General features: G+C 48.7%; 4 protein-coding genes and 1 non-coding gene across 19 annotated transcripts in view; 3 read left to right on the forward strand and 2 right to left on the reverse strand.

Annotated features, from left to right (window-relative positions):
* The window catches only part of SCNN1A (sodium channel epithelial 1 subunit alpha), a 7,718-nt gene extending 2,375 nt beyond the window's left edge, over positions 1-5,343 (forward strand). For both annotated transcript variants that reach the window (XM_072925822.1, XM_002193464.6), the window contains exons 4-13: positions 378-562; positions 1,334-1,434; positions 2,097-2,260; positions 2,574-2,672; positions 2,843-2,960; positions 3,215-3,293; positions 3,598-3,655; positions 3,772-3,827; positions 4,354-4,429; positions 4,648-5,343. In XM_072925822.1, coding sequence (XP_072781923.1) covers positions 378-562; positions 1,334-1,434; positions 2,097-2,260; positions 2,574-2,672; positions 2,843-2,960; positions 3,215-3,293; positions 3,598-3,655; positions 3,772-3,827; positions 4,354-4,429; positions 4,648-4,974 — 1,263 coding nt within the window. In that variant the 3' untranslated portion in view covers positions 4,975-5,343. The remainder of the gene's footprint in view (positions 1-377; positions 563-1,333; positions 1,435-2,096; positions 2,261-2,573; positions 2,673-2,842; positions 2,961-3,214; positions 3,294-3,597; positions 3,656-3,771; positions 3,828-4,353; positions 4,430-4,647) is intronic.
* A 1,195-nt stretch (positions 5,344-6,538) lies between these two features.
* VAMP1 (vesicle associated membrane protein 1) lies at positions 6,539-15,821 on the reverse strand. Of its 10 annotated transcripts, none has more exons than XM_072925829.1 (6): positions 15,694-15,821; positions 14,866-15,025; positions 13,895-14,053; positions 13,597-13,648; positions 10,416-10,521; positions 6,539-6,807 (listed from the first exon to the last, which is right to left on the reverse strand). In XM_072925829.1, coding segments are annotated over exons 1-5 (468 nt in total). In that variant the 5' UTR covers positions 15,696-15,821; the 3' UTR covers positions 6,539-6,807; positions 10,416-10,426. The 10 variants fall into 10 exon arrangements, 9 of the variants coding, with proteins under 9 accessions (XP_072781930.1, XP_072781945.1, XP_072781938.1 ...); XM_072925837.1 differs by lacking the exon at positions 6,539-6,807 and adding an exon at positions 8,174-9,315; XR_012054627.1 differs by lacking the exons at positions 6,539-6,807; positions 10,416-10,521 and adding exons at positions 10,887-11,417; positions 11,893-13,202.
* A 163-nt stretch (positions 15,822-15,984) lies between these two features.
* Positions 15,985-25,278, forward strand: part of NCAPD2 (non-SMC condensin I complex subunit D2) — a 28,568-nt gene continuing 19,274 nt past the window's right edge. Inside the window, exons 1-12 of one of the 5 annotated variants that reach the window (XM_072925881.1) lie at positions 15,985-16,479; positions 19,124-19,199; positions 19,295-19,353; positions 19,811-19,992; positions 20,518-20,657; positions 20,978-21,105; positions 21,190-21,313; positions 21,395-21,542; positions 22,827-23,024; positions 23,537-23,671; positions 24,229-24,313; positions 24,899-25,073. In XM_072925881.1, the coding sequence (XP_072781982.1) occupies positions 19,344-19,353; positions 19,811-19,992; positions 20,518-20,657; positions 20,978-21,105; positions 21,190-21,313; positions 21,395-21,542; positions 22,827-23,024; positions 23,537-23,671; positions 24,229-24,313; positions 24,899-25,073 (1,325 nt within the window). In that variant the 5' untranslated portion in view covers positions 15,985-16,479; positions 19,124-19,199; positions 19,295-19,343. Of the gene's footprint in view, positions 16,480-18,838; positions 19,033-19,123; positions 19,200-19,294; positions 19,354-19,810; positions 19,993-20,517; positions 20,658-20,977; positions 21,106-21,189; positions 21,314-21,394; positions 21,543-22,826; positions 23,025-23,536; positions 23,672-24,228; positions 24,314-24,895; positions 25,074-25,278 lie in introns of those variants that run through there. The other 4 variants (XM_072925878.1, XM_030266862.4, XM_030266866.4 and 1 more) reach the window with 4 other exon arrangements.
* On the reverse strand, positions 17,945-18,662 carry MRPL51 (mitochondrial ribosomal protein L51). Its single transcript, NM_001245844.2, is given in 2 exon segments — positions 17,945-18,216; positions 18,372-18,662. Coding segments are annotated over 2 exon segments (468 nt in total). The 5' UTR covers positions 18,643-18,662; the 3' UTR covers positions 17,945-18,019.
* On the forward strand, positions 19,414-19,737 carry LOC115497830 (small nucleolar RNA U85). The gene has a single exon (XR_003963407.4). It is a non-coding gene; the product is annotated as a small nucleolar RNA U85 (small nucleolar RNA).

Genomic DNA, 25,278 nt, shown 5'->3' on the forward strand with positions numbered 1-25,278 from the left:
ATCGTTCAGCCGCTCACTGGAGTTCCCACAGGATCACAAACTTTCCTGGACACACCCTGAAGGAAGGGCTCCCCACACAAGAATTTAAAGCTCCTGGTTTTATACCAGCTAGAATTTATGTGCAGATTACCCTGTACACATTGCTGCCTTCTGGGTCTTACTCAGCCTCGCTTATTCACCTGGCGTTGCCCTTCCACCGAGGAGCTGCCCTGGGTTTTTTTCCATCTGATCACCTGTTGGTCACACACAGGAGTCCTGTGGAACTCTTCACTTCCTCGGTTATCTGCCTGTGCTGTGGAGCACAGCTTATCCACGGGCAGAGCTGTGTCTCCGGGATGAGAAGACTTCTCTGACACGGCTTTTCTTCTTCTTAACAGTGCAATGAAAACAACGACTGTTTCCATCAGGCGTACTCCTCGGGAGTGGATGCCGTGCGGGAATGGTACAGCTTTCACTACATCAATATCCTGGCGCAGGTGCCTGATGCAAAAGCCCTGGACGAGTCTGACTTTGAGAATTTCATCTATGCTTGCCGCTTCAATGAAGCAACGTGTGACAAGGCGTAAGTAGTGGAAACACCCCTAAAAATGCTTATTTTGTGTCTGGGGTCGAGGGAAATCAAGGAACTCACATTAGAGAACCTCTTTTCCGAGATGGGATAATTCCTTGTTCAGTTCCCATTTGAAAGGTCAAATTATCTTTCTTGAATCTTTCCTGTGGGTTTTGCATATCAGAGCCTTACATTCTGTGACCTGGAAGTATGAACCTCAGAGGATGGTTTTGCCTTTTTCTGGGTTTCACACAAATGACATTATTATACTGGTACAAACACCAGAGAGGGCACAGATTTACAGCATAGAAATATTTTTATTTACCTTCCACAGTGGTAAAGTGGCACATATCAGCACATAAAGGAATAAGAGAAGAGAGAGTTGATACAAAAAGACAGTAAAAACATATCCCATTTTTCTCCTGCCATTATTGGTCAAAAAGCCCCAAAAAGGTAGTGGAATGAAAACAATCTGCAAGGAAGGAAAAGGAGTAGGAAGATCTTAAGAGTTTCAATAATACAGTAATTGCTAGCACTACTAAAAACCCATTTGGGCTCTGAAAAGCAGCATGAAAAACCTCGAGTAAAAACCTTTCCAGCTCCAGGACATTTTTTACAGCACATTTTAATTGCTTTTCCCTGTTCATGAGAGTTTACATAACAAATACTGCCCATCTGCTGTAAGCCCCTGTCCCTGCTGATGGAAAACAGAGTTGTTCCTTTCAGAAAGCCCTTCCCCTTGATTTCACAGCACCTCACACTCTGTTTGTGTTCCCCTCTCAGGAACTATACCCACTTCCACCATCCCTTGTATGGGAACTGCTATACCTTTAATGACAACAGCAGCAGCGTGTGGACATCCTCGATGCCTGGGATCAATAATGGTGGGTGAGAGGCACTCTTTGGTGAGTAAAGAGAACAGCTTAGCTCTGTTTTCCCTAGGAGTTATGGGCATCCTGCTGCAATTAGTACTGGTGGTGGCAGCCCTGCTCTTTGTCACCCAAGCTGCTTTCCCCCATGTGGCGACAGCTGTCTCATGGATGTGGCTGCCCCTCACCACTGCCCACTGAACTCTCTCTCCCTCATTAGTGCCTGATCCTTATGCTCCTTGTGTCCTCTGGACTTGTGCTGGCCCTTCCTGAAGTCCTCTGCTGAGCCACAGTGCTCCTGGTCTTCACCTTCCCCATTTTCCCCTTCAAGAAACTGACCTGTTCCTAAACCCCCTGAAACCTCTCCAGACCAAATCTTCAGGCTTTTCTTCCATCTGGCTTCAAGTTTCCCCATGAAATTTCTCTCAATTCCCGGTTCTGTTTTTTGTAAGCCACAGTGATTAAATCCAGTTTTCACTGGCCTTTTCTGGAGCCTCCAGCTTTTTTCACTGGCCTCTCTCCAACCACTCTCTATTGCTGCCAGGCTTTGGTGCAGCCCTGGTTGATGTCTGTCTTCTTCTTTATCTCTTTCAGACTTCCTTCTAACCATCCTGCTCTCCCTTCTGTGCTGCACCACAGCTGGCCATGACCTCCCTCTCTCTCTGATATCCCCTCAGGTCTCTCTCTGGTGGTGCGCACCGAGCAGAACGATTTCATCCCTCTGCTGTCCACGGTGACAGGAGCCAGGGTCATGGTCCATGATCAGAATGAGCCAGCCTTCATGGATGATGGTGGTTTCAATGTTCGTCCTGGCATTGAGACCTCCATCAGCATGAGAAAGGTGAGCAAGCAGAAGGGGGGAGAGCTGTGGATGGGAGGTTTAACTTGGTGCACCCGTGGTGTGTGTTTAAGGGAGGGGACTAAACACATGGAGTGAAGGGAGAGGAAGAAGAAGAACGGCTTGCTGGACTAGACGAGAAGCATTTGGCTACGGTTTATCAGTGAACAATGAAATGGAGGCAAGCAGGGGGAGCTGGCATCCCGAGGAAAGCATAAAGAGCAGATCGTGATGGATGAGCAGTGTGTGGTGTGGGAGAGTGTGAAGAGGACAGCAAAGTGGGGTTGTTCCGTGCAGTGAGAGCTGGCTGTTGCAGGAGATGACCGTGCGCCTTGGGGGCAGTTACAGCGATTGCACAGAGGATGGCAGTGACGTGCCAGTGCAAAACCTGTACTCATCCCGCTACACCGAGCAGGTAACTCACGCTGACCCCTCCTGGGTCACCTTGTTTCTCCACTTTCCTGGCATGCTTCAGCCCCCTAACGGCCATGCCTTTCCTTGGGCTCTGTTAATGGTGTGATGTGACACAGGCAGCAGTGGGTTTGGTTCCCTTGATCAGCCTTTTCCACCTTATGTGCCTCCCAGGTCTGCATTCGCTCCTGCTTTCAGCTCAACATGGTAGAACGCTGTGGCTGTGCATATTACTTCTACCCCTTGCCCAGGGGAGCAGAGTACTGTGACTACACGAAGCACAAAGCCTGGGGTAAGCATTACCCTGCTTACAGCAAGGACAGTAGAGCTCATGCCCACCTGAACCTGTTTGGTCCTGCCCATGTCCCAGCACATCCCATCATCTTCAATGAGCTTCCTGGTGTGAGACATCCAAAAGACAGTCTTGCCTTGAATGATCAGCCCCTTGTGGAAGGAAATGTCTCCTGGGTTCCCCTTGCTGTCACACACCACCTTTTGTCTAAAGATACTGTGAGCTTACCTGGATTTACTTTCCTTGCTGTTCAGGCTACTGCTATTACAAACTCCTGGCTGAATTCAAAGCTGACGTGCTGGGCTGTTTCCACAAGTGTCGGAAACCTTGCAAGTAAGTTGATCATCAGTCAGACAGGAAGATTGGAAAGTATTCACAGAAGTGTTGGGAAGCATTCATTGACGGGCACCTGATGCAATAGCTGAGCTCCAGCCTGAAATGATATTTCTCCCATCAGGAAGTCAAAATGGCTGAGGAGCGTGTGGGTTGGCTTAGGGGTGAGTTCCCAAGGACTGCATTCCACATGGTGGGAAGTGGACAGAACTGCAGCATGGGAGGGAATCTCCAGCTGTACCTGAGGATGGCCCTGTGGCTCCTACAGCTTCAACAGCTAACACAGCCTCCTCTTGCTTTGCAGAATGACAGAATACCAGCTGTCAGCTGGATACTCCCGCTGGCCTTCTGCTGTCTCAGAGGTAAGGAGAGGGTGTCCTGGCTTCCCAGCACTGCTCCCACCTCCCATTTAGTCCTTCCTCAACAGGTAGGAGGTGATTGTGATCATGTGACACAATTTATTGCACTTTCATTTCAGGACTGGGTTTTCTACATGCTTTCACAACAGAACAAATACAATATCACATCCAAGAGGTGAGAGCCCCCTAAACAGAGACTGTGTCCAAAGCAGAAACCATCCCAGTAGAATATGTGTGTTGGAAATGTCAGAGATAAGATTAAATCACTGATGGGAAGAGATCAGGCATGGGACCTGTGGACAAGGGTAGTGGATTTGAGTCAGAGTAGATATATAGCGAGACTTCAGCAAGGACTGGGGACCCAAGTGAAAAATTTTGAAAGAGGTCAGATGCTGACATGAAAATAGTAAGCCCCAGCACTTGCTGTGTGTTCCAGAGTCACAGTAAGTGCTTGTGGAAAAGTGGGAAGGAGAGCTGTGCAGGAGCTATTACCACAAACACTGGGTTTTACAGTACAGTGCACTGTAGGTACCAAAGACTGTATTTAGTGAAGAATGAGAACTGCAGAGATGGGAGAAAGCCTCTGGGTAGTATGTGTGGGAGAAGGATGGGGGGCAGAAGGGGACAGAGGCAATTAAGCTTGGTGAAGAAATGCAGGGGTTGAGGAGTTGGGGTTACTGAGTGTCATCTCTCACTCACAGGAATGGAGTTGCCAAAGTGAATATCTTTTTTAAGGAGTGGAACTACAAGACCAATGGGGAGTCTCCAGCCTTCACGGTACACACTTCACTACCATTTCTTCTCTGGCCACCCATTCCCCCACAATGTCCCTCCATTGTGGCAAACTTTCATTCCAGCAGGATTGCTGGATATTGTCTCTTTCTCTTGGGCAGGGTGAGGGGAACCCCCCCAGCCCCACAGGGGAGAGGGAACAGGCAGGGCGGCAAAGTCCCAGATGAGGGCTGTTGTCACTGCTCTTTCTCCATCTCCTGCAGGTAGTGACTCTGCTGTCCCAGCTTGGGAACCAGTGGAGTCTCTGGTTTGGATCCTCTGTCCTGTCTGTGATGGAGCTTGCAGAGCTGGTTCTGGATTTCATTGCCATCACCTTTATCCTGGGCTTCCGCTGGTTCCGCTCTCGGCAGAAGCTGCCTCCACCAATACCCCCTCTGAACAGTCAGGATAACGCTGCTTTCCAAGATGAAGCACCAGCTCTCCATGCCCCACATCGCTTCACTGTTGAGGCTGTAGTGACCACACTGCCATCCTACAACAGCCTGGAACCACGTGGGCCAAGCAGGGATGGTGAGGAGGGACACGAGTAAGGCAGCAGCTCGTTCCACTGTTCAGGTGGCTGGCAGCTGGAGCAGAGGCTGCACACTTTGCCTGTGGGGCCTGCATTTCCTTCTTTCTCGGGTGCTGAACATGGACCATAGCAAAAGACTGCTCCATGGTTGGCCTGGGCTCATTGCTTTCACTTCTGTAGGCACATTCTTCAGTCTCATAAAATTCTATTGCTGTGGGATCACCAGGGATGAGAGTTGATCTAGTGTATGTATGGGGGAGATGTCCTCTCAATTTCCTTATGCTCTGTGCATGTGCACACCTACATGTGCAGGCATGCCTTCTTTTCCCTCCAACAAGGATGCTGCCACAGTTCTGGTCTGTCATTAATTAAAGAGGTTTGGCAGGTGTGACTGGCCTCCTCTGTGGTATGACAAGGAACAGGAATGGAGTCTCAGCTGGGGCACAAATCTCTCAGCAGGCTGAGCTTTGTTAAGCTTTCCCTAAACTGATTGCTCTTTCCTCATGCTTCATGAGCTCTGATCCCAAGACTGTGTCACCTACCCTCTCCTCCCCCAGAGGAGAGGCTACTTGAGAAAAGAGCCACTGGCACAATCTTAATCTGTATTACGCACAATGCTCTGGAGAGGTGCTCAAAGCTTGCTGCCACTCCCAGGTCTGTGACAAAACACCCCTGGCAAAGTAAAGGCTCCCTTTTCAAGCTGCCTTTGTGGCATTGGTAGATCTTGGGTGTCTCCCCTTCTTTGGGATACACCATACATGTACATCCAGCTATTTGATTGTTTGCCAACAGCTCTGGGACAAATCGATCTCTACAATTTCTTGACCCTCCCTGCTTTCTTCCTGAGGGAAACAAAGAGAGTTTGGCAGGATTATGAACACCCTCCAAAAATCCCAAATGTTACCTGTGCTGCAGTGGGATCCTGCAAGAGAGGATCAGAGCAGCGCAGGTCATGCCGTGCAGGTTCTGCTCCACCCAGCCCTTGTCTGGTCCGCCCACAGAAATTCTGCTGAGCCTCTTGTTCCTGAAGGAAGCACAGGAAAGTACTGCAGGCTTTAATCTAAAGTGCTTCCAAGGAAAGCCTTAGCCTATTTGATTGGACCACACAGGCAAAAATGGTCGTCCTCTTCTCAGGAATTAACTTGGGGACCTTTGTATAAGAGAACACATTTCTTGCAGTGAGCTTGCTACACTCTTTTCTTACAAATACTCAGACTTCTGCTGCAATGGTGTTTGCACGGCACTTTATGGGGTATCAAGAGAGCAAGGGTGATGTCCTTAAAAAACAGGATTATCCACTTCACAGGACAAACAGAGATACCAGAATTTAAGCAGTTTAGGCAAAGACCTGTGGAACCCTGTGACCAATCACACTGCAAACATCCACTTTTGAATTTAAAAATTAGTTAATCATAGCAAAAGAAAAACTGAAGCTATTTTGAAAATTAAGGTAGATGCACTGCCCTTGGGAAGTTGGAGGAGTTTACTACAATATCTAAACTGTTGCCTAATTTTTCCCTTTGAGATGGGAACACATGCTGATTGTACTGCTCTTGCCTTGATTACCTAAAAGCACTTTCCAATTCCCAGCAGAGAGTGATTTTATTCTTCTTCACATACACAGACAAATGCTATGTTCTTTACTGCACAAATATTCCTGGTTTTACAAATTTTATCCCAGTGTTCAGCTGATAACTCTTGGTTGAAAGTGAAGATAATGTCTCTCTGCTAGGAGTAGAAGCAAGTAATTCAGGAGGTGTCCTTCAGTAAGGGTGGCAGCCCAGCAGGAGGGAAAGGCCTGCAACAAGCACTTAGAGGTGTGGGAACATGTATTCCTCCTTAGAGGCCTCCACTAGAAAAAAAAAAAAACATCAGAGCTTCTGCAAACATGAAAAAATCCATTTCTGTGTCTGATTTTAAATGAAGTAAAAAAGAGTGAGCAATGAACTAAATCTCAAAATTGCCTCTATGAAGGTACTTTCATGTTCTGTAAAAATACTGCCCAAGAGGCAGAGGTAAAAGCTAGGTTTAGTTGTTCAAAGTAACTTTGGCCACAATTAAAATACAAAAGGCAGGCAGATGGAGGATGCTGCACCCAGTTCCTGGTCACGAATTCAGTACTGCAGACTGATGCCTTGGGTGTTTTCTAGCAAATGAATGAGCAAAAACCTGACACTGGATACAAAGCTATTTGCTTCACTAATCAAGAAAGGATAAAGAGCAGGTGCAACACCTAAAATACTCTTTGTATACCATAAACATACGGTGATTCATATGGTAAGCATGATATTTCCTCAGTATCCAAAGAGTAAGACACAATTCTTCACATCAGAGAACCGTAAATAACCTTGTAATAACCATAAATTTGATGAGACCTGCTGCATTACACATAGTCAAGTGGGTGATTAAAGCAAGATTAATCAGAGGCATAACTACTTGAAACAGTAAGTTCTCTTCATCATAAAGAATTACAGCTGCAGAAGGTGGTGATTTATTCCCTGAGGAAGGCTTGAACCATATCCTATCTGTTCCATAAAAGTGTTTAAATGCCAAAAAAATGGGCTTTGACTGATGAGCTCAAAGTAACGGCACCATTCAGGATAGCTGTAAATCCAGAGTTAAAAGCTTGTACAAATATGAAGAAGCAGCTATACAAGTTGATAAATAGATGAGCCCTCCCTGTCCTGTGAATCAGTGCAAAAATTGCTGTCTTGGGAGAAATCAGGTGCTTGTTCCAGAAATAATCCCTACATTTCTTGTAGGCTGGCGAGACCACAAATGAGCTCAGTAGGTGTATGGCGAGCTTGGTCTGGCTGAAAACAAGAGGCAAGGCCAGCAATGCTGGAGTAAGAGCCCAAAAAATGCGAGTGTTTCACTGAGAATGTGAAAATTGGAGAAAAGGGAAGAAAACGTGCATGTATGGGGATCTGCAGGTCAGCAAAAGGCAAATTAAAGGTCTGAGCTGGGATGAATTTGTACAAGAGGAGAAAGCTGAGGGGATGTAAATGCTCAGTAGTCATGGGTATGTTAGAGGCATAGCAGAGTTATTTTGAGGACATGGAAAACATGCAGGGAACAGCTGAAGGTTATGTCTTTTTGGACTGGGAACAGATGTCAAAGCTATTGTTCTTGCATAAGAATTAAGGTAATAGAGGAAAGGCAGGGAAGTACAAAATAAATGTCTAGGGAAGCTAGAAAAAAAATGAGAGAACCATCACTTTGGAAAATAAACAATATATTTAGAAGAACAAAACCATGCTTGCTGGAGGGCTTGAGAGAAGCTGGACAGATTGCTCAAGGTTTGTCTGCACAGACTGAGGTCCAAACAAGAAGGAATTTGAAGAAAGGGTTACCAAGCTCTTGGGTCAGATTCAATAAAATCTGAGGGCTGTAATCTGATGATTACAGGCTACATCAAGAAATGGAAAGGGCAGCAGTGCTGCGGGTAAAAGGACACAGGGGAACCACAGAAATCAGGAACAGCCCAGAGGCCACATTCAGTCGTACTTCTTTGTATTTAACAATATACAATATTTAAAGGGGCCTTGTAAGCACAAGAGGGGAAAGTGCCTTTGGCTTCCAAGTGCATGCTTAAAAGCAATGAATTAAAAACAGCTTATAATCTTTATTACATTTTTAATAAATTTATGGCAAATTTAGTTTTAAAAAATAGTACAAAGGCATTTGGAAAAGAAGCCTCCGATGAAAGTACAGAAAAATAAAGTGTCATGCTGTTCTCTACAGAAATCATTTAGTGGGTCTGTGCACATTATGAGGCTGTTCATATTTGAAACCAGGGGAGCACATAAGGGTGCTCTGAGAAAGTGCTGCACTCTATCTAAGGCCAAAAATTGGTCAAATATTATCAGGAGTGTAGAGGCTCAGGTATCCAACAGACATAGCTGAGCTGCCTATTTGTAAAACCTGTATCTTTATCTGTTACATCTCTCAGAGCAATCATTTGTTTTGAGGTCAGAACAAACATAAAACCTCCCCCTTATTACCCCTCTTCACCAAGTTAAGGCTTCCAGCCCCAGTGGATACATCAGAGCAGGGACCTCTGTCACTTCCCAAGGAAGCCAGGTTCATTTAAAAAGTGTTGGTGCTGCATTCCAGCTCTGAAGAAAAATCTGTCTTCCCCACCATCCTTTGGTTGCTCTCCAGCTGAGACAACAAACCCCACCACTGATGAGAGCCTGCACCTGGCCTTGACCAGCACAGAGACCCCTCAGGAAAGGCCAGAGCAATGCCTCAGGCATGTAGAGATATGAAGGTTTAGGGTCCATCCATTTAGGAGCAGTACAGTTGAGGCTTTTCTTCCACATCTGAAGATGTCAGGATGAAGCAGTTGATATGGGAGCTGCATTTTGCACAGAATGGTGTGGGTTCTAAGAGACCTTAAATGATGATCTTCGCTCCAACGGCCTCCCACAGACAGGGACACCTTCCACTAGCCCAGGTTGCTCAAAGGCCCAGCCAACCCAGCTCTGGGTATCTCCAGAGATGGGGCATCCACAGCTTCTCTGGGCAATCTGTTCCCGTCCAAAGGCATGTTAAACATGTTCCGTGTTTAAAGGCAGAGCTTGAATTTTTAATTAGACATATAAAGAACTATTCTCCCAAAGCCTTGGCCTTGCTTTTGGAGCACATTTAAAACCCTGTTTTGTCTGGAATAAGAGAATACAGGAGCAGCAGGTGATGTAGGTAAGGATGATGTAGGTAAGGGTGGCACCTCAGAAGAGCTTTCAGTAGAACATGACATTTTCAGAGGATTTATAGCTAGACATGCAAGTCTTTGCAAACAGCCACAACATGACTCATTAATTGGGCTCAACTCTGGGGCAACTTTCAGCACTAAGTTCAGCCCCAGCTCTGTGCTCCAGGGCAGCTGCCAGCTTTGGAAAGCAAGCATTCAATCCCCAGCTTTGGCTGGGGATTTGGACACTGCATTATCAACAGTCGAAAAATGCATCTGTCCTCTGAAAACATCTTCCCTATGCCCCTACATGAGTGAGGCTGAGAACTGACAGTAACACAACACAAAACTTGGCAGGAATTGTAGCACAACTCGTTTGTTCAGGTTGTGCAGGCCTGAACTGTGTGGAATTTTAGACTGTACATGCTGCTGTAATCCACCAGCCAGCCCAGACACCCTCCTTTCCCAGAAGGGCTTCCATCTTTGAAGAATTAGTCTGCTGCCTTGCTCCAAATTCACCACTGAGAGTTGTTCTGGTGTGTTCACTGTTCTGGTGTGATTTTGGTGATGTGATGTTTAAGACTGGACAATGATTGATCATAAGGGAACCAGAAGCCACAGAGAAGACTGTTTTACAACCTAGCTTTTGTAGCAATAAGGCTACAAGTACCTAATTTTAAAAGAAGTTTGCACTGGACAAAGCTCTGTCATTTCCTTTTAATGAGTTTCAAATGTACAGTGAAGCAAAACAAAGGGGCACTTACCTTTATTCCAGTCATGCTCCAAGATATGTTGTGAGCAGCATCCTACTCTTGGAGGTCTTCATTTGTGTTCTGAACTTACATTCCAACACCAATGGAGAATTGTTTCCTGGGTTTCAGGATCTGAGGTTATTGAAATCTAAAGGCAGCACAGCCCAAGAGCCAGAGCTGCCACTAACACACAGAAGGCAGTCCCCTGAATAGGACAGTGGCTGGACATTTGGTGGCTGAAAAGAGACTTGTTTGGGCAGCCTCTTCCCCCAGAGCTGCTGGTTCTCACATTTTGTTACAGACTTACCAGAGTCAGTCCAGCACAGCTGGAACTACCATCATTTTACAATGGGAAAACAGCCACTGCTTTGAGGGACAGAACTTCAGGTGTGTGCATGCCATGGAATTCACAAAAAAAAAAAAAATTCCAACATTTTGGCATCCCAACCCCTTCCCACTCACTGACAGACCAGACAGACTCAGTAAGGTGGTAAATTGTGTTTCTTAGAGACCATTAAAAGTACATGAGCTGATTTCTAGAACATGCCAGAGGAGATTACAGTTGTGTTTATAGAGGAAGTAAATAAACTGCACGTCCATGAGTGGCTGTGATGCTGTGGGCAGCAGAGTCCCTTGCTTTTACTAAGAGGGCCTTGGTGATTTGTTTTGCCCATGCACAGAGACACAAAGGAGGGGAAAGGGAGCAGAGGAGGAGGCAACATACAACATCTAAGAGAAAGAAATGAAAGAGACAGCCTAGGGGGACCTCAGCTCCCAGAAAGACAGGAGGAATGGGGCACCAAAGGCTTGTTTAGAAGAGTTCAAGAGAATTGCTGGTCTGGGGGCCTCAAGCTTGTAAAAGCCTACCCCCTAAAATGAGAGCAGTAGGTGGCACAAGCAGGCCCTGGCTCCTCTTCAGTAGATGCACTTCTGACCGTCCATCCCATCTCAGTTCCACAGGGAATTAGGGAAGTGCTCAGGGGACGAGGGCTGCTTCACTCCAGATCTTCATCTCTGCCCTCCCCAAGGTGGAGAGGAATGGAATTGCAGGGAGATGAACTCAAATGAAAAGGCTGGGGGCATGGAAGTGAGCATGCAAAACCTAGCCCCTTGCCAGGTGCCCTGGGAGGCAGAAAGGGGCTTCCCCAGCACATCCAGTGATACAAGAAGCATCTGCTCCTCCCATCTTTTGTACTTTGCTCCTATCTGGGAACTCCAGTGATGTCCTCCCTGCCTCCCCTTAGGCCTAAACAAATCCCAGAGCATTCTAGAACAGAGGCAGAGCTTTCTAAATTAATGGAGTACCCTCTTTCCAGTCTAGATTACAGGCCACAGCTCAGCTTGTTAAAAAAAGTTAAAAGACAAGATACACATTCCTCAGAAGACTCTACAGAAACAGGACAGCTCATTTAACCCATATCTGACAACCCATTCAAACAACTCACAGCTCTTGTTACTTTTGATGGTGAAGAACAAGGGAATCACTCACAGAAAGCCACAGCCACAAGTTTACTTCCATCAGAGACCACCCTGGACCTAAATTCAAGAGAACCCATAGCAAGTAGGAGGATTCAGTTTGATCAGCAAGAACTCTAGAGGCATAAGTTGCCAATATGGGACATCTGATGTCACTTTGCAATATCCATGCCCAGTGCACCATTTCCCTTTGAATCCCCAGCTAACCATTTCAAATGTTTTCTAACTCCTGCTGAAAGTTAGGGTTTTGTGGCAGCAGATACAGAGCAGATAGCTGTATCAGAATCTGATATAATCAGATTCTGATCTAATCAGAAAGCTGGGCAGGTCATTCAGTCTCATCTACAATATCTCCAGCCCCCTTCACCTCTATCTGCTATGGCAGTGAGTTTCCTCAATGTTCAACACTGTCACACAAAAGCAAAACACCAATTCCCATCCTGCCACTACTCCAAAGTCTTCTTTCTGGAAAGCTACAAGACAATAGGAAGCTACAGGGTCCTGGCTTGTATGTGCATAGATGAAAGGCATATTTGACACTCTCCACCAGACTAATTGTTGTTCATTTGTTCCTTGTGGAGAGAGACTTTACTCTCACACATGCCTTTTTGATAGTAGCAATGCCCCTTTCACTTAACTGTGTTTAGCCTGTTGCACTTGACTGAGGTAATCATGTAGGGCCTCCTTTATAAAAACTGAAATGGCCATGTTCAGTCAGCAAGTCACCTGGAAATAAGGACAGGCACAATCAATCATTTCTTCGAGTGCTCACCTCCCCATGGCTAGAGAAACCTACATCACTACGTGTAGCTTAAATGGCTCACAGCCACTGGCCAACACAAACTAGCTTTTATTTCAGAAGCTCGATGAAAAGCTCAAGTCATGCTGCCACTCCTTTTAGGCAGAACACTAAAGGCTCTCACATGCTGAAGTCCTTCATTCCACAAGGCACTGTGTTAAGGCATTCTTATTTTGCTAGAGTTCACACAGGCACTATTTGACAAGCTTACACCCAAAAATAAACACAAAAAGTTCCCTGCAGAAGAGCAGGAGCAAATAGCTACCCACTCTTCCTCAGCTTCCCTTTCCTCTAAACTTAGAGGACGCTCCCTAAAGCTGCAGCAGCTATTGAAAAGTCTACCTATGTTTAGTAAGCGGCTCAGAGCCCTGTACAGAAGATAAATTAAAACCAATACAGAAATCAATGAAGAAGCTAGGTGAAAGGGAAGGAAAAGAAAAATTCAGAGGCAAGAAGAGACAGGCATGGTAATAGAGGACAGGAGGTTGCAGACTGAAGGAGCTATATTTAAGTAAAAAAGTAGACTGGAGACAAAGCAATAGGAAAAAGGAAAGAACAAAAGGGCAAGTTACACCAATGGTCCCTCTCAGAGAGCTCCAAACCACCCACCAGGAAAGGAACTTGCCAACCCACCCACTCCAGGGTAAATGCCCTTCATACTTACAGGTTTATCTGACCTGGCAGGCAGAATTTCCCATTTCTACAATGATGGCATTCCCCATTCCTCATATTACTAGGTAAAGCATACCATTTCCACACTAAGTGAGGGAGTTCCAGCACTTCTACCTCCCTTTCCCAAAGACTGGAGTTGACACTTATGCAACTAAGACCCTCAAGATCTCAAAACAAAAAGGAAAAGTTTAAAGTACTCTAGAATTGTGTTTCCTCACCTTTGAGCCTGAGGTTTTTGGTACTTACTTGCAATCACCACCACCACAAGGGCACCAATCACTCCCATCATGATCATCATCTGAAGAAAAAGATTGTCCAAGAGCAATACTCAGAACAGATTGACAAGCTCCCATTCTTCCTGACAGCCAGGGAACCTAAGCCAGGTTCCAAAGGCATGACAGCCAAAGCCTCAAAGCCTTCCCACAGTGAAAGAATCTTAAGCACTTGAAATTGTTAGTAAGCCCCAGCTATACTTGAAAGCTCTGCAGGAGAGGAGTAGCCCAGTTCCCTCTTGCCAAGAAGATTATGGCACTAGGAAACTCACCTTGCAGTTCTTCCACCAGTACTTCCTTTTGAGTTTGGCTGCACTACTTTCAAACACTGAGGCACCAGCCTGAAGTGCATCTGCCCGGTCATCCAGCTCTGACAGCTTCTCATCTCGCTGCAGCACCTTGTCTACGTTTACACACATTATATCAACCACCTGCAGAAGGAAGAATAGCGGGAGCAGTTGTATTGGCAAAGACAGCTGAAACTGTAAGAGGAAAAACTTAGCCAATAACTGATGTTGCAATACTAACGAACAAAAAACATGAACAAGGGGGAGGGGAAGATCAGGGTAGAGAAAGAAGTAATTTCAAGTCAGTGCCTACTTTAAAATGGGAAAAAAAATCCGAGAGTCACTGTTAAAATATCAGTTCAAGTACAATTCAGTCAGGTCCTAAGTCTCACATTCTCATCTGCTTCCAAGAGCTCTCCATTCCAGCAGCAAGCCAAAGCCACCTGCTTACGAGAGGAATCGTGCGCTCCCTCACTCCCCGAGAGATGCAAAATCGCCTTATGAGCTTCGTGCTGCTGCCCCGGTGAGGCACGAAGGCGCTACTGCGAGCCAGCAGCCAACCACCGGCTTTGATCCCGGGAAGCCAGGCAGGGATTCCCCATCACTGCACACAGCGTTCCCCTGAAGCAGCCCGCAGGGACTAAGAGCTGTCCTGGATGCTGTACAGCTTTATTACCATAAGAGATGCGCGATAACGAGGTACCAAAAGAATCTAGCAAGCCTGGTCCTTGGAAGTCATATCTGGCATTAAGACACTTTTAAACGTAAAGCAATCTCTCCTCCAGCTTCTTTAATAGTTTGCCACCCTATTTTTGAGTAGGGAGCATTAATTAATTTCTGGCTTCGGCATGACATAAAAGCCACCCCCTCAGCGACAGACACCGGTTAAGAACATCGCTGCTGCAGAGCAGTGGGAGAGAGCCCAGGCACCCATCGGGGCTGGCAGAGCTACTGACCTCCTGCACTTGGGCCTGTGTCTGCTGCAGGCGGCGATTGCTGGTCAGATTGGGGGGAGCCCCGGGGGGACCCCCGCCGGGGGCTGCCCCCTCGGGAGCGCCTCCCTCGGGAGCCCCTCCTTCGGGAGCCCCGGGAGCAGGCTGCTGAGCTGGGTCAGACCTACGGGAACACACACATCAGCCAAGAGAACATTCAGCCGCTCGAGAGAGAACGCCCCCAAACCCACACGAACCCCAGTGTCCCCAGGCTGCAGCAGCGCTGGCAGCAGCCTCGGGAGCTGCAGCCTCGCTGGATCCCGCCGGATCGGGAACAGGCGGGCTCGTGGGAGAGCCCAAAGCAGCGGCAAGCCCAAGGGGGCAGCGGGAACGGAACAAGCCCCTCGTCGAAGGAGCTTGCGGGTGCGGTCGCGCCAAGCGCTGTGGCCTCCCAGGGGGAACAGCGAGCTGGCCGCACGGACGTGAGCAGGATACGGGGCAGGAAGGTGGGGGAACAGGGACCGGGAGGCAGCGCAGGGGCACCCCGGGGGGACCGGGCAGCCACCGGGCTGGGCGCAGCAGTGGCCGCCGGCCAGGTTGGCTCCCGCTGGGGTTCCGCACATCGCCACTGGGGCACGGCCCACGCACCCACTCACCACGCAGTCAGCAGGGGAGCAGGACAGCCCGTGGGCGGTGCGGGCAGCCCTGCCTGCGGCTGCTGCAATGCGCCACCCGACCCCACCGCCGCTGGCCAGGGCGCGGGCTCTGCACTGACCCCCGTCCCCTACGCTGCAAGCCGCTACCCCCGCGCCGCGCCCACCGCAGCTTGCCGCCGGCCGGGCGGACACTCACATGGCCGGGCCGGGCACAACCGGGACACACGGCGAACGGAGCTCCGCACCGAGAGCCCCCCGCGCCCCCAGACCCCGCAGTTATAGCAGGCGGGCCCCGCCCACAGAGCCTGCAGCCAATCAAAAGTTGCTCGGCACCGCCCCGGGTTCCTCCTCAGCCAATCAGCGCTCCGCACCCTACAGAAACTGCCGTAATATTAGCCCCGCCCCCGCCCCGCCGCGGAGCTGTCCAATGGGAGTAGCGCCCCGCGCCCCGCCCCCGCCTGGCCCCGCCCCTGCGGAGGTCCCGCGGTGCCCGCGGCCCTCGGCGCTCCCTCCGCCCCACCGCGCCGGGGGCTCGCACGGCTCCGCTCCCCACCCACGGCCCCCCGCGGGACCGCCGGCCCCGACAGCCCCGAGCGGCTCCGCCGCGCTCCGTGTAGGTCACGCAGGGCCTGGTCGTGGTTACCTGCCCCGTTCGGTTTTCCTTTTGGAGCCTCCCGAAATCCGCAGTGTGTCTGTTGGCTCTGGTTAAGCCGCTGTCCTTGCAATTAAGAGATGGTGTCGCTGGCCCACTTCCAGCATACAGCACGTCATGAAAGCGAAGCTGAACAAGTCCCAGTCAAGCTTCTGCAGCCTACTGGGAGAAATGAGGCTCCCGCAGCAGCCCTAAGAACAATATGGGGTTTTTCCGTCTAAATATCTGGAGAAGCCTGCTGGATCAGAAGGGGAGATTTTCCAGCTCAGGACAAAAAAGGGGACAGGAGTGTACCGGAACAAGAAGACTCTTCATACAGAGTTTTGCGTGGTGAGTAGAGAGTGAGAAGTGTAGGCTCACATTTACACTACCTTTTCCTTCCTTAAGGTGAAGCAGGATGTTCACGTAAGTTTTTAGTGCCAGATCTCACAGATTATTAAGTAGACAAGACAGGTATGTTTCAGATTACAGCAGGGTAACTAGAAGATCGTGGTTACAAGGTGAAGAATAATGCAGCATTGTGACTAGAGACAGGTAATTTGCAGATAGGAGCAGACTAGCACTGACCTCAGAACTCCAGGTTTTTACACTCTGCCTGCAGACAGAAGGGACAAGTTGAGGAAGAAGCTTCTGTAACCTGGCAGCCTTTCCTCTGCAGTCTGAGGACCATTCCAATAACCACTGCAAATAAGTTTGAGTTTATGGCATTAGTGTCCTCGGAGCTTTTGCCAGGTTGGTGCTTAGGGATTAAGAGATGAAAAATGGTACAAAATACTTTCTCTTGATACTTTTCCAGTTTCTGACATTATTTTTGGTCAAGGACTTGCTATACCTGCTCAGTCTCCACTTGATCTGTGCAAGTTTCCTGAATTCACACCACCTTTTGACAGGTCTGTCACTCTGCCACTGAGAATGTGGACTTGAGCTGTTTAAACAAGAGTGTGCCTTCACTTTCCTCAGCCTTATGCCTAAAGAAAATTCTTTCCATTCATTCCCTGCTGCTTCCAACCAAATGCTTTTGGAGACAGAGCAGCATTGCTCTGCAGCAAGATACATCAAGTCAGAAGATAACTCTGATTACTTAGCAGCTAAATTAACAACTAAGGCAGAATTTGTATGCAAATGCCTGTTCATCTAATGGATTTTTCCCACGTGTACAGTGGTGTGATGTTGCACTACAGGGATGCCAGCTGTGACTCACCGTAACTTCTCCTCTAAAGGAACTAGCAACAGTTACGGAAAACTAGAATTTTTAAAAACATTTAAATACCTGATTTACTTTTGCAAATCCTGCCTTAATTATAAACAAAAAGGCATTTGGTCATTAAATGTTATTAGCAGGGGCTAAAGTCATCATGAGTGTAGAATGAGACAAATCCCATTCTTAAGACAAGTTTTGATGCATTTCAACTAACATTTGGATCATTCACACTTAACCACACACGAGTGGAGGGCAAGGGGGAAAGCCATGAGCAGGAAGACATATTAGCAGGACTTAGTGGTAGTAATTTGAAAAATTTGGCTATGAGGAAAAATCTGAGTTGAAGAATATTGGAATTGTCATCTTAGATGTGTGAAGCTGGGGCTCAGAGACTGAAAGGATGCCAGAAGCCTGGCCAAAAAACAGAGGAGCATAGGGTCACGTTCAGGGATCCAGGCTGGAACAGATGCCTGCAAGAAGTACGTCAGAAATGGCTGAGGGGGCACAGAGGAGCTCAGGCCTGGAGAAGCAGCAGGCCCTTGGGACCTGGGTAGAAACAGGCAGCAAAGGTTGTAGAAAGCACTGGGAATTCAATTGTGTGGAAGCTGGCTTTATTATAACTGCAATGCCACAAAACTCCACCCCACAGGCTGAGGCCACTTCTGTTCCCTAGCGGTGCTTTCCAGTGCGATTGAAGCGCTTGTACAGGTACCGGATCCTCTTGTTGAGTTTGTGATAGTCCTCTGCAAACATGCGGTCGCCCACCATCTGCTTCTTGCGGATGCACCTCTGCAGCTCGTTCCCCCGCCAGCCGCGCAGCCAAGTGGGCCCCATGATGAGACTCTTCGGGTGGATCTGGAAGCCGCCTGAGAACAGGAGAGACAGATGAAGCCAGGCACTGGAAAAGGCTGTTCCAGGGCGGCCGGCCCAAATCCTCCCTGCCCTATGGCTGCTGGCAGAGGCGAGTCCAGCCTCCCTCCCCTCCTGCCCCGGGGCGGTGCGGGCGGGGTGTGTGCCTTACCCAGGATCCCCACGTTGTCATACACCCCGAACAAGGCCCGTTTCTTCGTCCACCGATCCACCGGCTTGCGCTTGGGCGGCTCCTTGATGCGGATGGGCCGGGAGAGCCCCGCCAGGGGCGAGGACAGCGGCACGGGGAGGCCGGGCCGCGCGGGCGCCCAGCGCGCCCCGCCGCAGTCGCTAAAGCCCCGCTGGGCGCACGGCAGGGGAGCGGCACGGCCCAGCAGGGCGCGGCCCGCCGCTCGCAGCAGCAGCGTTGCCGCCGCCGCCATGGGGACGACCCCGGTGCCCCGGGGACGGGACGGGACGGGACGGGGCGGGAGGAGCGGCCGGGCCGCCCCTTCCGCCGCGGAGCGCCGAGGCGCGCGCGTGACGTCGCGCCAACGGTCGGGAGGGCAGGGGAGCCGGCGATTGGGCGAGGGGCCGGCGCGCGGCGCAGCCGCCGGGCGCTGATAGGCCCGTGGCGGGAAGGGGCGGGGCGAGCGCGGTTCGCGCGCGCTGTTTCGAGCGCCCGGGGCCGTGCGGGGCTGTGGCGGCCATGGCGGCGGTCCGGGAGTTCTGCCTGCCCCTCGCTCCCGCCGATCTGCTGCGGCATGGCGGCCCCGGGCGCTACGTGGTGCGGGAGGTGCTGTCCGCCCGCGAGCTGCCGCCCGCACTCGCCGGTAAGGTGTCCCCACATCCCCTTCCCGGTCGGGCCCGGCCCTGCCGCCGGCTCACGGCCATCCCCCCGCCTCTCTCCGTGTTTTGCTGCAGCTTTCCGGGCCGCCTTCCGTGCGCAGGGCGCGCTGGCCGTGCTGCAGCACTTCGACTGCGTGTACAGCGTGCTGCAGTGAGTACGGGCGGGGACGGGGCGCAGGGGCGGGCGCTCGGCCTCTCCCAGGCGCGCTCTGCCCGCCGCCCTTACGCCCCGTGTTTGTCCCGCAGCCACTTCGGAACCGTGGGCACGGCTGTCAAGGAGGATGCCCTGGAGCTGATGATGCACGGTGGGTACCCGCTGTTTCCGGCCGACGCAGGACTAACGGAGAGGTTTTTCTCCCTTGGCAGCTCAATGATGATATAAAGGCTAATGTGACTCGGCCAGCTGGGCTGCACCCTCAGCCCACTCCTGTCATACGGGTCTGTAATCTTGGTGAACGATGCTGAGTTGTGCATGTTCGCTGTAAGGGCAGACCGACAGAAAATCCTCTTGCCCGTGTCCCTGGAAAATAACATCTGTGGGATGTATCAGCTCAGAGCGAGTGTTTCTCTGAGCTGACGGAGGGCTGTGGGGATAGGACAAGACAGCACGCCCAAGGTCTGGGTTGCAGGGGGCAGCCCATGTTACAGCTGGTGAGATGTGAGCACGCATCTTTGGTAATCTGATGGCTGCTCTAGCCTCCCAAAGAGAGGATTGCTGAGGGACCTGGCAGGGAGTGCTCACGACTTTCTGCTTCTCCTCAGTGGTGTCCCATCATTCCAATGATCTTCCTGCTATCCTGAGCGACTCTGGGCTGAGCCACGCAGACCGCACTGCTCACCTCAATGCTCTTAAGATGAACTGCTATTTGCTGACTGGCCTGATGGATGCTTTTGAAATGGAAACCTGCAATAACAGTTGTTTGGAGGCAGATCCTGGTAGGAAGGTAGGTGAAGAGACTGGGGGAAAGGTGATAAAAGTCAGAATAAAATTTTAAGCTTGCTGAACTCTGTAGTATCTGTCAGATTTATAGCTGAGTTTATATAAGCATGATGCCAGCAAGAGCAGTGCATAATGTGGAGCACTGGTACTTTTCTGAAACTGTGCATGGAAAACAGCCAAAGGACAATCATGTGTCTAAATATCAGCAGGGACTTGGATGCCCAGGCCTTTCTATTTCATTCTTCAGTTTCTGGTTGGAATGTAGTATGCCAGTATTTTCATAAGATTTCCTTTCTGTAGTGGCAGCGGATGCACATATAATCCTTAAACCATACAAGGCACTGGTGCTGGCCTGAGCTAAGAGAGAAAAACTGGTGGAGGGGGAAAGCCCCCTGTGATCTCACAAATCTCACTGTGTGTCTCTTAATGCTATAATAGATTTCTTATATTTGGAAGGAAGCAGGGTAGTGACAGAGTTTTGTCTGTTGTGAAGCTGCTGATGTATCTCACTGCGTAATCTCCTTTCTAGAGCAGGAAGAACCATGCCAAGACTTCTGGATCCTTGTGGGAAGAGGAAAGGGAGCCGCTTTTACAGCTGCTTACACGGCTGCTGCAGCTGGATCTCCGTCAGCTTTGGGGTGGTTTAGCAGTGGAAGAAGAGTTTGTCAGGTATGAGTTGGAGCAGGTGTATTGGTGGAATGAGTAACTGGTTCTGAGGGATAAAAGGTTAAATGATAGCTCTACCAGTGAGATGGTATTACAGCCCTCTGTGGGGTGCAGATAATTTGGATACTGAGGAAATAGCTCAAGGCAAAAGCAACGTTTATAGAAACCACTTCCTCTCCTCATGTAGGCCACAAAAAATTCAGATGCTTGCTAATTTTTAGAGGGCATTGGAGAATCTCTCAAACAGAAATGTGTGGTGTGCTAGAATGATATTTGTGCAAGTTGAGATAGTGAGGTTTGCTGTTTGTCTTCTGTGGGTTTAGCTTAATGACGGGAAGCTGCTACCGTATCCTGGAGAATCCAAGTATCGGCCTTCAGAAGTACCGGGTCACGCGGGAGGCTCTGACACATCTGCTTGCTGCAGCTCTGGTTCACCGTGACCACATGTTCAGTGAGTTCCTGCCCTTCTGCCTTCTTCCTGAAGCCATCCCCAGTTACTTTCCCTGACCTCTTTCTTCCTTCTCACGTGTTAAAGGTGCCACTCTGAAGATCACGCAGATGCTGCAGCACTTTGAACATGTAGCCCCAGTGTTTGCACAGGCCGTGAGCCTCTGGGCTAAAGAGTATGGTCTAAAAAGCCTGGTGGGTGAGCTGCTAAGGTGAGAGAAATACTTGGAGGCTTGTCCTTTTATCCCTAGCAACTTGAGGCACCCCATTCCTTGTTTCATCTTTCTGTACAGGGAAATTGGACAGAAATGTCCCCAGGATTTGGCTCGTGAGGCTTCTGGAGTCAAGGGTTATGCTACTTTTATAAGTGAACTGGCTGAACAGATTCCAGCTCTGGTGCTCTCCAACATGAGTGTTCTCCTGCCTCACTTGGATGGGGAGGTACATTTCTGCAAAGTCACCTGTCCAGAAAAGTCTAACGGTAGAGATGCTCCTATCCAGTTTTTCTGTCTGATACAGAACCTCTTCCACAGAGCTCAAGTATCCAATACCTGCTCTGTTGGATTAGATTCTGCCCTTACCTAAAAGATGCAAAGGGAACAGAAACCATGGCATCTCCTGTCTGGTTGTCACTATCAGATGTCACAGAACAGCAGACTGCCTACTCATGTGATGTCCCTGCTGTTGTCCCTTGTTCTTCAGCACTTGATGAGTTTGTCATTGTGTTACCTTTTCTTTATCTGCTGTGTTTCTTGTGTCAGTTCTTGGTTTCTATGAACCTACCTGGATAGGAGGATTTGGGTTGGAAGGGACCTTAACACCTCTGCCGTGGTTAGGGACACTCTCCACTAGACCAGGTTGCTCAAAGCCCCATCCAACCTGGCCTTGAACAGTTCTAGGGATGGGGCACCCACAACTTCTCAGGGCAACCTGTTCAAGTGTCTCACCACAGTCTCAGTAAAGAATTTCTTCCTCATATCTAATCTAAACCTACCTTCACTTTGAGGCCATTCTTTCTTGCCCTATCACTGAATGCCCTGGTAAAAAGTCTCTCTCCTGCTCTCTCACAGCCCTCTTTAGGTCCTGGAAGGTGCCTCCCCCAGAACCTTCTCTTTTCCAGGCTGCACAAGACCAACTCTCATAGCAAAAGTTACTCTGTCTTGCATGCACAGTTATGTTCACCCAAACTTAATCCAATATCCATGCTGAAAAAATTCACTTATTGTTGCAGCATTTTTGAGAGAAAGAGGATATGAGTTATGAGATTTGAGCTACTCCAGTCTAGGCCTCAGATTTGGGCCTTGTGAGGCCTTCAAGCCTCTGACGCATTTAGAAATTAAGAGTTTGTGGTGCAAATAGAAATAGTATTAAGATGTGATGGGGACCACTGGGCTGTCTGGGTGTGAATTAGTATAGGTTTATAGTGTAAGGTTTAGGCCACTTTAGGGAAAAGGTAAACAATGTTAGCTTGCCAATCAGAGTGCCTTTGTTTTTGTAAACTATGTAGAAGCTTATATAAACTACTATCTTATCTTGAATAAACAGAGAACGTTTGATTAACCACATTGGTTCAGATCTGCATTTGTCTTGTCCAGTTTCCCGTTTTTCTGAGATTCCCTGGCATTTACTTAGGGCTGGAGCCTGGGATTTGGAAGGCCCAAACTCTGGGCATATCAAATCATGTCTTTTGGTCTGTTCCTAATTCAACAACTCCTGTCTTGGCAGAGTTACACGATGCGAAATGCCATTCTGGCAGCTATGGCAGAAGTGCTGGTGCAGGTGCTGAGTGGTGACCAGCTGGAGGAAGCTGCCCGTGGTACTCGGGACAAGTTCCTGGATATGCTGCAGGCCCACGAGTGTGATGTGCACAGCTTTGTGCGCAGCCGCGTGCTGCAGCTCTTCACTCGCATCGTGCAGAGCAGGGCAAGTCTGTGTTGGCCAAATGGTGTTGATTCAGTCATCTCTTCTCATCTTGTGTGTCTTGAGGGAATTTCTGCCACTCTGCTTTTTGTTTGCAGAGATTGAAGTTTTAACAGAGAAAGGTGCTGTCCCTCTATACTGTGGTGTCTGCAGTTTCTTCCAAGAGACCAAAGATCTCAGGGGTGGGGGTCCTGGGGGTGAAAATTAGATACTGCTCATTCTTACCAGGACAAACTAGAAGAAAGAGCATAGCATAAAGCCTCTTTTCACACATTGGTATGGGAGAATATCACAATTACCATATATACTAAGACAACTCAGCAGTATCCTGGATAACCTAAATGCTTGCTTTCAGTGGAGTTTGGACCAGAATATATCCAGAGGTCTTTTGAGCCCTAGACTTTTCTGTAAATCCATAATCTGTGCTTTTTAGTACATTAATATGTCTGCAGTAAGCTCTTCCCAAGTCTCTGAGCCTTCTTGATAACTTTATCTGTGCTCTTGTTGTGTTCTAGGCCCTGCCTTTGACTCAGTTTCAGTCTGTGCTGTCGCTGGCTGTTGGGCGGCTCAACGACAAATCTGTCTTAGTGGTTAAAAATGCAATCCAGCTCCTGGCTGCGTTTTTGTCCAATAACCCCTTCTCCAGCAAGGTAAATCCAATTCATGTGGTGGATATGTTAGATGTCTCTTTGCAGGCTAAATATCTGCAGGGTGCTATAGCCAGGGCAGTAGCAGTGCTATGTCTTGTGGGAGGAACGGTGTAGCCTTTGATACTGCAGGTGGCAGCTTTCTGGTCTTCCCAGGTTCAGATTTTGAGTTCTTTGACTCATCCCTCTATTGGTGAAATTCATAGCTATGCTGAAGGCCAGGAGGGATGTGACTGAGGTAAAAACCTGCAGCAGTTTTGAGTCCACTGTGCGGTTTCTCTCCTTAGGATCAAGATTAATTTTTTAGAATATTTTTCGTGGATCTGCAGCTCTTTGTGTTTAGCTGCACCTTCTCCTGAGTTTCTGAGCCTTAGGTGAGCAGCTTGGAGCAGTTCTCATTCTAGGACTGGGGCCAGAGTCTACTCTTCCAGTTTCCCAAAACAGGGTTATCCATGGGGGTTGACAACTAAAGCAGGGCGTGGAAGAGATAGGAGAATTCTGGCATTTCAGGAAAAGAAGGATAACTAACATATTTCTTTTTCTCTTCCTGACATCTTCAGCTAAGCTGGACTGACTTGGATGGGCCACTGAAGAAAGAAGTGCAGAAACTGAAAGAAATGAGGGATCGTTGCAGACCCTCAGCAGGTAATTTCCTTTCTTCTTTCCACTTTCTAGGACAGTCCAGAATGTACTTTTCCTCATTAAATTTGCTCCCAGATTGTGACAGCTTTTGTCTCAGATATTATCTGTGTGAGATGGTGAGACGGGATAACTGGGATTAAACTCACAACAGTTTTCCTTATGGTGGTGTTATAAAAGGATCATATTAATATCCATGTCTAAATCAACAGGCCTTACAGCTATATGTCCTATTTTCAGGGTAAGAACTGAAAATGTCAATGAACACCCTCCCAGGTTTCTCTTTTTTTTCAAGGACTGCTTGAGTCATGATTTTGATCAGATGTTATTTAAACTTGATTTGTGGGCAGCACCAAAGTCCAAGGTTAAAAAAATGACAGTTTTCTTATCTGTCTTTTTTTCTACCTTCAGTGGTTTATTTGTTTTAGTCAGAGTTCTTATTCTCACTGCAGTCTGGGTGGGATCAGCAGTGGGAACACTACCTGCTTGGGGAGGAGGTAGGGGAAGTTCCTAAGTTCCAGATGAGTTTTTCCTTCCCATTAAAGGTGTCACCTGAGTCTGTGTTCTTCAATACTTCTGGTTTTTAAGTAGCTCCAGTGATCCTCCCAGAGGAAGAGTGGGAAGCAATGCTGCCAGAAGTTAGGGCTGCCACACAGCAGCTCTTTCAGCCACTGGAGGAAGAGGAAGAGGAGGTGCTGGAAGTTGAAGAAACAGTGGAGAGGACAGTGGAGCAAATCACTCATGTGTTGAAGAAGCTGAATTACAAGTAAGAAGGCTCTGCGGTGACAGTGTTTATCCCTGTCACGGTTTGACACTGGCACCATGCCAGCGCCCCCATGAAAATGCAACCTATCAATTGAATGCTGTGAAATGCAATTGAGAACAGAGCAAAGCAGGCCAAACTTAATAACAAGGGAAAAACTTTATTACACTACTACTACTACTACTACTATAAAAGAAAAAAGGAAGAG

This window comes from Taeniopygia guttata, chromosome 1, assembly GCF_048771995.1.
Source record: "Taeniopygia guttata chromosome 1, bTaeGut7.mat, whole genome shotgun sequence".
In the NCBI taxonomy this organism is placed as follows: Eukaryota; Metazoa; Chordata; class Aves; order Passeriformes; family Estrildidae; genus Taeniopygia; species Taeniopygia guttata.